The 14,021-nt window shown below is 43.8% G+C and overlaps 1 protein-coding gene across 1 annotated transcript in view; it reads left to right on the top strand.

Annotated features, from left to right (window-relative positions):
- The window catches only part of LOC129851037 (succinate--CoA ligase [GDP-forming] subunit beta, mitochondrial-like), a 144,246-nt gene that overhangs the window by 18,583 nt on the left and 111,642 nt on the right, over positions 1–14,021 (top strand). The window contains exon 2 of the mRNA XM_055917203.1: positions 8,506–8,647. Within this exon, the coding sequence (XP_055773178.1) occupies positions 8,506–8,647 (142 nt within the window). The remainder of the gene's footprint in view (positions 1–8,505; positions 8,648–14,021) is intronic.

The following is a 14,021-nucleotide window of genomic DNA, read 5'->3' as shown; positions in this document are numbered from 1 at the left end:
GTATGGCTATTCGGACATGGCCCTTCTCCCCTAGCACCCTTTTTTCCTCTCCTGTTTCTCTCTCTCCTGTTTCTCTCTCTCTCGCTCCTGATTCTCTCTTACCATCTCTCACTCTCTCTCCTTCTTTCTATATATATATCCACCTATCTCTTACCAGCTCTCTCTCTCCTTCTCCCGTTTCTCTCTCCTATCTCTTTATCCAACTATCTTTCCCATTTTCTCATACTCTCTGCTTCAGTGGGTAGAGGTTGGATATGTTTGTGTGTGGATGTGTTTTTGTCCCTAAGTATGACTTGCCTTTGCCTGATAAATAGCAGTATATAGGACTGTGTGTCAGTTTGTATATGAGTCTGCACAGGCTGCTGGTATTTAATAGCGCCTGGTAGGTTGTCTCGAGCACTGATGAAGATAATTACTGTAGAGCGAGTGTCTCTGGGGAGGGCAGCCTCCTGCAAGTAAATTCTCTCTCTCCCGGGGCAGGCCTGCAACACAAGCTCAACTCACTGCCCTACTACCACCACCATACATGATTTAGCCTACACATGACTTAGCGCTGACCTAACTTTGACTTACCGCTGACCTAACTTTGACTTACCGCTGACCTAACTTTGACTTAGCATTGACTTAACTTTGACTTACCGCTGACCTAACTTTGACTTAGCATTGACTTAACTTTGACTTGGCATTGACTTAACTTTGACTTGGCATTGACTTAACTTTGACTTGGCATTGACCTAACTTTGACTTGGCATTGACCTAACTTTGACTTGGCATTGACCTAACTTTGACTTGGCAGTGACCTAACCTTGATTTGGCAGCATTTTACTGCCAAAGTCAAACAGGAAATTAAATAGAATGAAAGGGAATCCTGCAAAAGCTCAAACATATGTGCCAGAGAATATCCTACTTTCAAAGAGAATAGGAATGGCAAGCATATAAACGCTCTCACGCTGTGTTGTCACAATACCAGTATTTCGATACTAAGACTTAAGGAAACAAAGGAAGCAAAACATGAAGCGGACTACATTTTTTGAGGAAAACAGTCCTAATGTTGGAAAGAACAGTCACATTTGTTTTATTTTGCAAGCTATAGCACAATATTTTACTTAAGTAGGTTTTAAAAGACCATAGAGCTCAGTCTACTTCGTGTTTTCTTTTTTGCCATGGAAAATCTGGTATTGTAGTATCTCGATACTGGTATTGCAACAACACTGTTAATGCTGGTGCCTCAACATTTCAAATGTTGACACTGTAGCATTTCCTGTGACAAATTAAACACTCATCATTAGTGATTAGGCTTGGGTGATACCCTGGTATACAGTATAAATGGTATATTTCAAAATAGAGAACGGTATAATTTTCTATACCGTAACAAAAAAAAAAGCTCAAGTAGCACCCCTTGTGTGCACATTCGGTAATACCATATACCCGGAATGGTACAGAAACATTATGACGGTATGTTCATCTGCATTCCGCCCAACCCTATTAGTGATTGGTGAAAAAATTGATAGTTACATGTCGTGATATTATTTTTGGATGATATTATATTGATATTTGACCTCAAGTATCAATTAGTAAAAAAAAAAATATAAATATTTTGCTACTGTGGATAGCGTTAGCTAGCGCTAGTTCTCCCTTCGCCTTGTTCTCTATCTTCTTTTTAAAAAGTGAACAAACATGTTTTCAGACCTTTTATTTCCCTGACTGATCGAAACTAGTTTTCTCATGCTCTCTTGTCTCTCTACAGCAGACATATGGTGAGCAATACGTTTGGAACATCACATCGCAAGAAAATCACAGTATCGAATCGCAATCCATATAGAATCGTGAAAGTCATAATACATACCGTATCCGCTCCAAAGTATCGTGATAATATCGAATTGTGAGGTCACTGGCAATTCCCAGCACTACTAATCATGCATTCCTGCATGTGGTTCCATTGTGGGGAAAGAAATACACATCAATAACTCCCTTTAGACTGAGAGAACAGGCAATGGGATAAAAGGGCTATTTATGAGCGTGGCAGGGTAAAGTGTGGCTTTAGTCCTTCCTTGGTATTACAGTGGTGTACTGGTATGTGGGTCTCTCAGTCAGTGTACTGGGGATAAAGTGCTGTTGGCATCCTACTCCTCTACTGTTTGTCACAAGGTAACTGTCAGTGCCTGGAGGGACACTGCCAGCCCCACTTCGCATTCAGCAGCTGTTGTTTTAGGATCTTTTCCTTTCCTTTTCTCCTCCCTTTTCTCCCTCTTTGGTGACAGAGAGGAGTCATCCCTAATCGCTCTGAAGTTTTTTCTGCTCCCCCTCTCCAACTGTTCACCAGGTACACGACAGCTGCTTTATTTAAGGTGGTGTTTTTCAAGTTGCTAGAAATTAAAAAGAGTTAGAAAATAACTTTTTTCTCCTCAGCAGACTCCTCCTCAGCAGAACTTGTCAGATTAATATTGAGCTCCACTGGTTTTATTGTGCCAACTCATGCTAGCCTGTTAATGATCTACTCACTGTGTGAAGAACTCTCAAGCCAATGTTAGCTCTGAAAAGCAGCCCATTCCATCCTAAAGATGTCTCCTTTCTGTTGAGTCCATAGAGACCCAACACCACTTCTCATTTTACAATGTTATTATTTTTAAGAGGCAGGTGTTATTAGGCCGAAACACTGTAGGCTCTTTCTGCTGACTTCATAACACTGAGTGTGGGCACTTGCTATAATATAACACACACACACACACACACACACACACACACAGGGCTCTACAGTGCAACATTTTATTCCTAAATACCTTTGTGTGCTCCGTGTAAAAAAATAAATAAAAAGAAAGTCGGCGTAGAGCCCTGACACACACACACACACACACACACACACACACACACACACACACACACACACACTAGGGTTTCCGTTAGCCAGTTTTTTTTATTTTTTAGAAAAGCCAATAAATAATTGGCACCGGCCAATTCTCCGTTAGAAAAAAAAATCCCATTGCGTAATAATGTTTTTTAACCTGTGTGTCATACGGCAATTGCTCGGCCTCTGACCGCAAGGCACTACAGAGGGTAGTGCGTACGGCCCAGCACATCACTGGGGCTAAGCTGCCTGCCATCCAGGACCTCTACACCAGGCGGTGTCAGAGGAAGGCCCTAAAAATTGTCAAAGACCCCAGCCACCCCAGTCATAGACTGTTCTCTCTACTACCGCATGGCAAGTGGTACCGGAGTGCCAAGTCTAGGACATAAAGTCTTCTCAACAGTTTTTACCCCCAAGCCATAAGACTCCTGAACAGGTAACCAAATGGCTACCCGGACTATTTGCATTGTGTGCCCCCCAACCCCTCTTTTTACGCTGCTGCTACTCTCTGTTTATCTTATATGCATAGTCACTTTAACTATACACTCATGTACATACTACCTCAATTGGGCCGACCAACCAGTGCTCCCGCACATTGGCTAACCGGGCTATCTGCATTGTGTCCCATCCACCACCCGCCAACCCCTCTTTTACGCTACTGCTACTCTCTGTTCATCATATATGCATAGCTACTTTAATCATATCTACATGTACATACTGCCTCAATCAGCCTGACTAACCAGTATGTGGCCTCGCTACTGTATATAGCCTGTCTTTTTACTGTTGTTTTATTTCTTTACTTACCTATTGTTCACCTAATACCTTTTTTGCACTATTGGTTAGAGCCTGTGAGTAAGCATTTCACTGTAAGGTCTACTACACCTGTTGTATTTGGCGCACGGGACAAATAAACTTTGATTTGATTCATTGATGTAAATACATTTGACCGGTCATGCTTGTTGGTCTATAGGTTCATTTGCATAATTTTAAGTTAGCCCGTGTGTATACGCGCACAGCATACAGAGGCTTTGAGCCGAAAATCTGTCACAGCACAAGAGCTGCTGCTACGTCATCTCAAACAGCAAACATTTTGTAAACTAAATGTAAAAAATGCATACAGTACATAGGGAGCGGAACGTAGGCAACATCAGCGCGTCACACACCACTTTGCAATGAGCTGGAGGCAGTATGTATTTTGAAAAGATATACTTAATTGTTGGAAACCTGAATGTTTTACTACATAGTATGAGGCATGTCTTACCTTGCTTCAAAGTAGCCTAGCCAAAATCAGACCCTATCCGTGGAAGCAGTTATTTTGTTTAAGTCCAGTAGTCAAAGGCACACTCCTAGTCATATTAGTAAACCATGCTAGTTGTCGCATATTAGATCTCCCCTCTTTCTACATTTTGAATGGATATTTTCATCTCCATCACATGAAACCGCTGGCTTTTGACAATACTGTTTTCCTGCTAATTGCATTATGGAACCAACATTCGCACTTTGTGCGCATTGCTGCGCTTATAATGGGAAGAAATACATTTAGCAACATTTTAAGCTAAATGTACTGATCTGTTGCTTTTTCAAGTTATTGGGATGTATTCTAGTCCCACTGGTTGTATGAATGTGGGATATATCATCCCACAACTGTCCCAGAGTCAGTTTGGAATAGGATATTTCTTTCTCTCACAGAACAACAAGCTGACCAGTGGAATAGGTCAACTTTTCTACTTTGGGGGATAATAGATTGACATAGGCTAGTGATTTTGCTGTTTGTCTTGTTGGCTGCGGAAAAGTAAATGTGGGCATCAGAATTCGATAAGAAGGACCGCACATTGTTGCCTCCTCGACTTGCATGTTCTGTTAAGATTAAGTACCATAATCTAAATGTGATTTTTGCCATTCTTAGTGCTGTGGGTGGACACCAAAATCAAGTTATGCAAATTTCTCAAATGTCTGGTAAATTAAAATGGTGGCGCTGGACATTTGACCAGCACATTTTCCTAATGTTAACCACACACACACACAGCTAGTGTTCAGACTACAAGGTGATTGATTGTGTAGGGAGTCCCAGAGATAACCTCACACTAAATAAGGAAAGGACAAGAAACATGTTTCTGCTTGCCTCATAGTGAAGTGGGCATGAGAGAGAAGGTACGTGGCACCTTTAAACAAGGACACTGGCCAGATATTCACCACACACAACTCACCAGCTCACTCTAACACACAACACTGTTCCCACACTCACTCTATAACATGCAACACCTCGCACTACTAGATGAGGAACAATCCATCACACTGAATACTGGTTGTTGCTGTGTTTTTAAAAAGACACCAGAGAAGACTCATGAGCAGCTCCTCTCTGCTCTGTTTGTGGCTTTCAGTAACTTAAGTGTGGGTAAATGCGCTGCTCAACTGAGGTCAACAGAAGGGTTTTGAATTGAGGCAGTGTAAGCAAAAAGCACTTCATATTAAATGCTTTTGTGAGGCTGTATAAAAGTCTGGTACCCTGTCATTGAACTGTTATACAGTTTTATATATATATATATATAAATATGTATATATATATATATATATGTATATATATAGGGCATAGTGCCAGTGTGCCACTGCAATGGGGACTGTCGCGTGGTCTTGTTTCACACTAGAACGTCTGACACCCCCTTGAATTAAATAAAAGTAGGCATACATGTGAAACTCACTTCCTTCCAGGCAGAGACACAGGACATGACCCACAAATGACCCTCGTTATTCAGTGATGTGAGGGAGACCAATCAGCATACTTCTGTACCTTCTATGGAAGCTCGGCTTTTCTGCCCTAATGAAGTCTCCAGTGCTCCTTACCTGGAAGGTTGTAGCAGTGAACAATGCATGCTAATACAATACTACGCCATTGCAGAAAGTTAAGGTTACTCTTAACACGATTCACCAATCATGCCGTTGACCAGAGAGGGCTACAGATGATGTACCTTCTATGAATGCATCTATATGCTACCCTTTTCTTCATAAACAACTTTGAAATCATAACTAATTGAATGGATGACTAGAAAGGTAGATTTTAACATATTGATTTTAAAAAGCCTTACAGTAGGCTAAGTTCTTTATGGTCTTGTTTCCTTGCTCAGGTCAGAGTTCCTCTACTCAAATGAGTTGTGGATGCTCAGCGAAGTGTCCTAGTGCTCTTAGCCCGTATCCCCTTTCTCTCCTCTTCTCATGAATGATGGAAAGCTCCCGGGCAGCTCTGTTTTGAGAGTAACGGCTTGGGCTTGGCCTTGTCATACCACTCCCACCACTAAGTCAGATGGCAGAAACCCTTCCCCTCATCGGCATCAGCCTTCAGCCAACCCTTCCTTGTCAGAATGCATGTTTTAAAGGATGTCTGAAATACGGCTTGTTTGATCAGCCCCTCAGACTTTGTGCACTTGAGGAGGCCTTCATTATTTATCAGCATGTCTTGTAGTGGATCAGTAGAGGATTAGGCCTTCTGGCCCACACACGAGCTCTTAAGCAGGGACAGAATAAGGAAGGAGAAATGATTTCTAATTTGCACAAATAACCTTGAGACTTGGAGATGAGGAACAGTATGGTTTGCTGTTTTTCCAGAGGCAGAATCTCTGTCATGTAACTCCTGCAATACAGAAGTAGCCTTTAGGCTAGACTGCCTGAGTCCTATCAGCAGAGGAATGTAGCCAAAATGACACTCTCCATGACCAAGACACTTGACTCGACACAGTCGTGCCTTTTAATGTCACAATTAAGAATTGCAGCAGCCTTTCACATTGTTAAGGAAAACAGACTGACTGCACTGTGAATGCACACACTCAGGGTAATGGGCCGACCTGACAACACTGAGGGAGTCCAACCTTAACACAAGTGTCTCACATTAAAACCCAATGTCTTTTTAATAGTGCCAACAGCTGGAGCTTGACAGCCTTGCTGCATTTGCTGACTGAGCAAACAGTTTTAACATAGCCTAGGCCTGTCTGCCTGTCTTATTATGGGGGAGAGGCGGATGGAGGGGGGAAGGAAAAACGGAGGCGGAGAGGGGGCAAGACTGAGAGACGGAAATGGAATGAGTGCACCCTGGAGAACTGAACGTAAATAAGACTTCATCAGAAACACCTGGTATGGCTATTCCTCTAACTGAGAGTCAGTCAAACCTTGAAAAACATCTGGGCTGCATTGATCATTCCTGAACGTACCAGATGTTCAAACAGCAGCTTGTGTAGTGTAAAGCCATCTTTGTGCATGTAGGCTTAATTTAAAACATGTCATGGAGGAATGACATTTTCAGGCTGGCACCAAGGATACCAACATGCCTGTCAGTCTCACCTGGCTCCAAGTTGAGGAAAGATTGACCTCATCACTATTGGTCTTTCTGCGAGGTGTTGAAGGTACTGAACTGTCTGTTCAAGCAGTTGGCACATAGTTCAGACTGACACTCATCGGTACAACACAAGACATCTCTTCACAGTCCCAAGGTCCAGAACAGAGGCTGGGAAACTGTGCAGTATTAAATAGAGCCATGACTACATGGAACTCTGTAACACCCCAGGTAACACCCCAGGTAACACCCCAGGTAACACCCCAGGTAACACCCCAGGTAACACCCCAGGTAACACCCCAGGTAACACCCCAGGTAACACCCCAGGTAACACCCCAGGTAACACCCCAGGTAACACCCCAGGTAACACCCCAGGTAAGCTAGTAATAAAACTATATTTTTAAAAAACGATAAAAGAACACCTTACGTCACGACGGGGACTGTGAAATGTGGTGGCATTTTTCTTCTTAACCAAATGAGGAGAGTTACAAACTACACACCAGTCAGAGTTATACTTAAATTACATATTTTTTAATAAGAGCTTTGCAATAGCCCTTTTTGACTTTCAATGATGCGCTATCTCTAATGAACCATTGAAAAGTACCAACAGAAAAGTACAAATATCTTTTATAGCCAAGATACACCCCTCTCAACTTACATGACGAATGACAGATCTTAGGAACAGTTCACAAAGGTTAAGATTTGTATGAAAGATATCTATAAAACATTCCAGACAGTTACTGCTGTGTCAACAGTTTTCATTGTAAAGACCAGTGTCTGGCCCCCTCACTCCAAAAGGGAACCGTCTCTCCCTGGTATGGCATAGAACAGAACCATTAGCTCATGTTATCTGGAATGCTCTTTAGGCTTTATTACCCAAAGACATCGTAAATCTCCTCTGTCAGTGCTATCTCATAGAGGCCCATCCTCAGTGGAACACACACACAATACTCTATTATGTTGAATGTAACAACTATTATAATGTAATATAAGCATTATAACAATCTTGCAATTTTCCATGACAGAAGATGCACACAGACATTTTAGTTTTTTTGTATTATATTATGTACTTATGTGTTAGCCAGCCGAGACAACCACGTATATCTTGAGATGAATTCACTGGCTGTGGGTTGCTCTGAATGCTAAATGACTAGATTGTAATGTAAATGTAGTGCAATATACAGTACATTACGTATTTTATTCAAGTTGTCATCAACAGCTGCGTTACCTGATTTTGGATTCCTTTTAGCTCCCGGGTGTTTATCTAGTGTCTTCTTCAGTGAAATACTTGGTTACTTTATCAAAAAATGTCAACCATTATATCTCTCTCTGTCTGCAGTGTGCACGGGTGAGTTCCAGGCGATGGCTGAACCTGCAAGAGTACCAGAGCAAGAAGCTGATGCAGGAGAGTGGGGTGACTGTCCAGCGTTTCTACGTGGCTGACAATGCCCCTGACGCCCTGCAGGCCGCCAAGAGACTCAGTGAGTGGCCATCACACTAACGCCCACTGCAGAGTACTGACACAACCATTCACACTAGAACTACATGTACAATATGCAGGTTGAAGGAGTGGCATTTATTTAGTTTATCAAACAATACCGGCGTAGATTGTGGTGTTTCTGTCCTGCAGTTTGTTTGAGAAGTGTCCTGACACTGTGACTTTGTTACAGCTCTCTTTACATAGCAATCCCCAGCCAGCCCTCTTCCAGATGTGCAAATTGCTGTGGTTCATCCTGGCTGAAGTGTTATCAAGTTTAATGGTGTGTGTGCGAGAGGTGTGTTTGGGAACGGGGCCCAGTTCATTGTGCTCTGTGATCATTCAGGCTCCATTCTCATCACCCCACTCAACCATGTTAATTATTTTCACGCACTTTCTCTTTTCAGTTTCTCTTTCACTCTATCGCTCGGTCTGTCTTTAAACACACACACAATTTATAATTCAGTGTCCTTGACGGCCCATCTCTAGCACGTTGTTGGCCAGTGAGATGTTGGGTGCTAAAGGCCTGCCCGGGGTTTTCTCAGTGGTTTGGCGTTGATGCAGGCCAAGATAAACGACGGAGGAGGTGTAATATCTCTTTGACAGTCCCAGTCGTGCTCTCTCAGCGCTGACAGAGTGGGCCAGCCGGATGGACGGGGCCCAAATACTGAGCCCTCGGCAGACCTACTCTGGCCAGAACCTTTGGCTGCTGTAATCTCTGCTTATCTCTACCAACACAATGGGCTTTTCTGTTGTCCAATAGTGGCTCTAGAGCTCTCTCTTTGTGTTGTCCAATAGTGGCTCTAGAGCGCTCTCTCTCTGTTGTCCAATAGTGGCTCTAGAGCTCTCTCTTTGTGTTGTCCTATAGTGGCTCTAGAGCTCTCTCTCTCTGTGTTGTCCTATAGTGGCTCTAGAGCGCTCTCTCTCTGTTGTCCTGTAGTGGCTCTAGAGCTCTCTCTCTGTTGTCCTGTAGTGGCTCTAGAGCTCTCTCTCTGTGTTGTCCTATAGTGGCTCTAGAGCGCTCTCTCTCTCTGTTGTCCTGTACTGTCTCTCTCTCTCTCTCTCTCTCTCTGTTGTCCTGTAGTGGCTCTAGAGCTCTCTCTGTGTTGTCCTATAGTGGCTCTCTCTGTGTTGTCCTATAGTGGCTCTCTCTGTGTTGTCCTATAGTGGCTCTCTCTGTGTTGTCCTATAGTGGCTCTCTCTCTGTTGTCCTATAGTGGCTCTCTCTCTGTTGTCCTATAGTGGCTCTCTCTCTCTCTCTCTCTCTCTCTCTCTCTCTCTCTCTCTCTCTCTCTGTCTCTCTGTCTCTCTGTCTCTCTGTCTCTCTGTCTCTCTGTCTCTCTGTCTCTCTGTCTCTCTGTCTCTCTGTCTCTCTCTCTCTGTCTCTCTCTCTCTGTCTCTCTCTCTCTGTCTCTCTCTGTCTCTGTCTCTGTCTCTGTCTCTGTCTCTGTCTCTGTCTCTGTGTGTGTGTGTCCTGTAGTGGTTCTAGAGCTCTCTCTCGTCCTGTAGTGGCTCTAGAGCTCTCTCTCTGTTGTCCTATAGTGGCTCTCTCTCTGTTGTCCTATAGTGTCTCTCTCTCTCTCTCTCTCTCTCTCTCTCTCTCTCTCTCTCTCTCTCTCTGTCTCTGTCTCTGTCTCTGTCTCTGTCTCTGTCTCTGTCTCTGTCTCTGTCTCTGTCTCTGTCTCTGTCTCTGTCTCTCTCTGTCTCTCTCTGTCTCTCTCTGTCTCTGTCTCTGTCTCTGTCTCTGTCTCTGTCTCTGTCTCTGTCTCTGTCTCTGTCTCTGTGTGTGTGTGTCCTGTAGTGGTTCTAGAGCTCTCTCTCGTCCTGTAGTGGCTCTAGAGCTCTCTCTCTCGCTCTCTCGTCCTGTAGTGGCTCTAGAGCTCTCTCTCTCGCTCTCTCGTCCTGTAGTGGCTCTAGAGCTCTCTCTCTCTCTCGTCCTGTAGTGGCTCTACCTGCTAACATGCCTCCTTCATCCTGATCTTGTCTGTTTACACTTAGAAGACCTGATCAAAATCAGATCGCAAAGGTGTCTTTTTAGTCATATCACCTGTCTGAAAATGTGGGTAAAATCAGAATGTGGACATGATCAGGACATAAGACGCATGTTAGCACCAGGTAAAAACAGGGCTACTGTCTATCAGAGCAAATGTCCCACAACACACTGAAGGAACAGTGCGTTTACCCTCAGTTACTGGGAGTTATACAACGGGCGGTGCTAATCCTGAATGCTGATTGGTTAAAACCGCATTCTAGGCGGTTTCTATCAATAGAAAACAGGTCAAACGAAACAAAGTGCAGCTAGTTTGCAGTTTTTCCAGCTTCAGTTTGTAGTGATTGTGTTAGCTGTGTTGCTGGCTGTGTAGTTGGTTGTGTTGTTGGCTGTGTTGTTGGCTGTGTTGTTGGCTGTGTTGTCGGCTGTGTTGTTAGCTGTGTTGTTGGCTGTGTAGTTGGTTGTGTTGTTGGCTGTGCTGTTGGCTGTGTTGTTGGCTGTGTTGTTAGCTGTGTTGTTGGCTGTGTTGTTGGCTGTGTTGTTGGCTGTGTTGTTGGCTGTGTTGTTGGCTGTGTTGTTGGCTGTGTTGTTGGCTGTGTTGTTAGCTGTGTTGTTAGCTGTGTTGTTGGCTGTGTTGTTGGCTGTGTCGTTGGCTGTGTCGTTGGCTGTGTCGTCGGCTGTGTTGTCGGCTGTGTTGTCGGCTGTGTTGTCGGCTGTGTTGTCGGCTGTGTTGTTGGCTGTGTTGTTGGCTGTGTTGTTGGCTGTGTTGTTGGCTGTGTTGTCGGCTGTGTTGTCGGCTGTGTTGTTGGCTGTGTTGTCGGCTGTGTTGTTGGCTGTGTTGTTAGCTGTGTTGTTGGCTGTGTTGTTGGCTAGCTCCTCTGAACAACAGTGTCCTGATGAGAGAACACATTTTCTATGTCAGGCGAAATCGTGCATCATTAGCTCATTGTTATGTATGTATTCAAATAAATGTGACTGCCTGCCTGTTATTTTGACATGACTAAGTTGGCCGTAGTTGGCTATAGTTGGCCATAGTTGGCTATAGTTGGCCGTAGTTGGCCGTAGTTGGCCGTAGTTGGCTATAGTTGGCCCTAGTTGGCTATAGTTGGCCCTAGTTGGCCCTAGTTGGCCCTAGTTGGCCGTAGTTGGCCGTAGTTGGCCGTAGTTGGCCGTAGTTGGCCGTAGTTGGCCGTAGTTGGCCACAGTTGGCCACAGTTGGCCGTAGTTGGCCGTAGTTGGCCACAGTTGGCCATAGTTGGCCACAGTTGGCCATAGTTGGCTAACTAGCAAGCAAGGGATAAGAATGTTGACCAGCCAGTTTGGCAATGGAACATTTAGAACAAATGACTGGGTCACATCCATAGGTTCAGAACAAAAAGACTGAATGACTGGGTCGCGTCCATAGGTACAGAACAAAAAGACTGAATGACTGGGTCGCGTCCGTAGGTACAGAACAAAAAGCCTGAACTGGGACGGATGTCTAGCAACCGAACTAATATAACAAACGACTGGGTCACATCCATAGGTACAGAACAAAAAGACTGAACGACTGGGTCGCGTCCATAGGTACAGAACAAAAAGACTGAACTGGGACGGATGTCTAGCAACCGAACTAATAGAACGAACGACCGACCAGCTTTTTTGGGTAGCAACCCCAGTCACGTCAACAAACTCTCCCTCAATGTGAGCAATATGAGCAAGACAAAGACAAAGGAGCTGATTGTGGACTACAGGAACAGGAGGGCAGAACACGCCCCCATTAACATCAACGGGGCTGAAGTGGAGTGGGTCGAGAGTTTTAAGTTCCTTGGTGTCCATATCACCAACAAACTATCATGGTCCAAACACACCAAGACAGTTGTGAAGAGGGCACGACAAAACCTATTCCCCCTCAGGAAACGGAAAAGATTTGGCATGGGTCCTCAGATCCTCAAAAAGTTCTAAGCCATAAGACTGCTGAACAATTAATAAAATGGCCACCCGGACTATTTACAGTTGAAGTCGGAAGTTTACATACACCTTAGACAAATACATTTAAACTCAGGTTTTCCACAGTTCCTGACATTTAATACTAGTAATAATTCCCTGTCTTAGGCCAGTTAGGATCACCACTTTATTTTAGGAATGTGAAATGTCAGAATAATAGTAGAGAATAATGTATTTCAGCTTTTATTTCTTTCATCACATTCCCAGTGGGTCAGAAGTTTACATACACTCAATTAGTTTTTGGTAGCATTGCCTTTAAATTGTTTAACTTGGGTCAAATGTTTTGGGTAGATTTCCACAAGCTTCCCACAGTAAGTTGGGTGAATTTTGGCCCATTCCTCCTGAAAGAACTGAGTCAGGTTTGTAGGCCTCCTTGCTCGCACACGCTTTTTCAGTTCTGTCCATACATTTTCTATAGGATTTAAGTCAGGGCTTTGTGATGGCCACTCCAATACCTTGACTTTGTTGTCCTTAAGCCATTTTGCCACAACTCTGGAAGTATGCTTGGGGTCATTGTCCATTTTGAAGACCCATTTGCGACCAAGCTTTAACTTCCTGACTGATGTCTTGAGATGTTGCTTCAATATATCCACATAATTTTCCTTCCTCATGATGCCATCTATTTTGTGAAGTGCACCAGTCCCTCCTGCAGCAAAGCACCCCCACAACATGATGCTGCCACCCCCCGTGCTTCACGGTTGGGATGGTGTTCGGCTTGCAAGCCTCCCCATTTTTCCTCCCCCTTTTCCCTCCAAACATAACAATGATCATTATGGCCAAACAGTTCTATTTTTGTTTCATCCGACCAGAGGACATTTCTCCAAAAAGTACGATCTTTGTCCCCATGTGCATTTGCAAACCGTAGTCAGGCTTTTTTATGGCGGTTTTGGAGCAGTGGCTTCTTCCTTGCTGAGCGGCCTTTCAGGTTATGTCGATATAGGACTCATTTTACTGTGGATTCACTTTTATTTATTTTTATTTATTTCACCTTTATTTAACCAGGTAAGCTAGGTGAGACCAAGTTCTCATTTACAACTGCGCCCTGGCCAAGAATAAAGTAAAGCAGTGCGACACAAACAACACAGAGTTACACATGGAATAAACAAGCGTACAGTCAATAACACAATAGAAAAATGCAAATGGCGTGAGGAGGCAAGGCAATAAATAGGCCAGAGTAGCAAAGTAATTACAATTTAGCAGATTAACACTGGAGTGGTAGATGAGCAGATGATGGTGTGTAAGTAGAAATACTGGTGTGCAAAAGAGCAGAAAAGTAAATAAAAACAATATGGGGATGAGGTAGGTAGATTGGATGGGCTATTTACAGATGGACTATGTACAGCTGCAGCGTTCAGTTAGCTGCTCAGATAGATGATTTTTAAAGTTAGTGAGGAAAATATAA

The sequence above is a fragment of the Salvelinus fontinalis genome, chromosome 3 (genome assembly GCF_029448725.1).
Source record: "Salvelinus fontinalis isolate EN_2023a chromosome 3, ASM2944872v1, whole genome shotgun sequence".
NCBI lineage: Eukaryota > Metazoa > Chordata > Actinopteri > Salmoniformes > Salmonidae > Salvelinus > Salvelinus fontinalis.
This window is presented reverse-complemented; position numbering and strand designations above follow the sequence as displayed.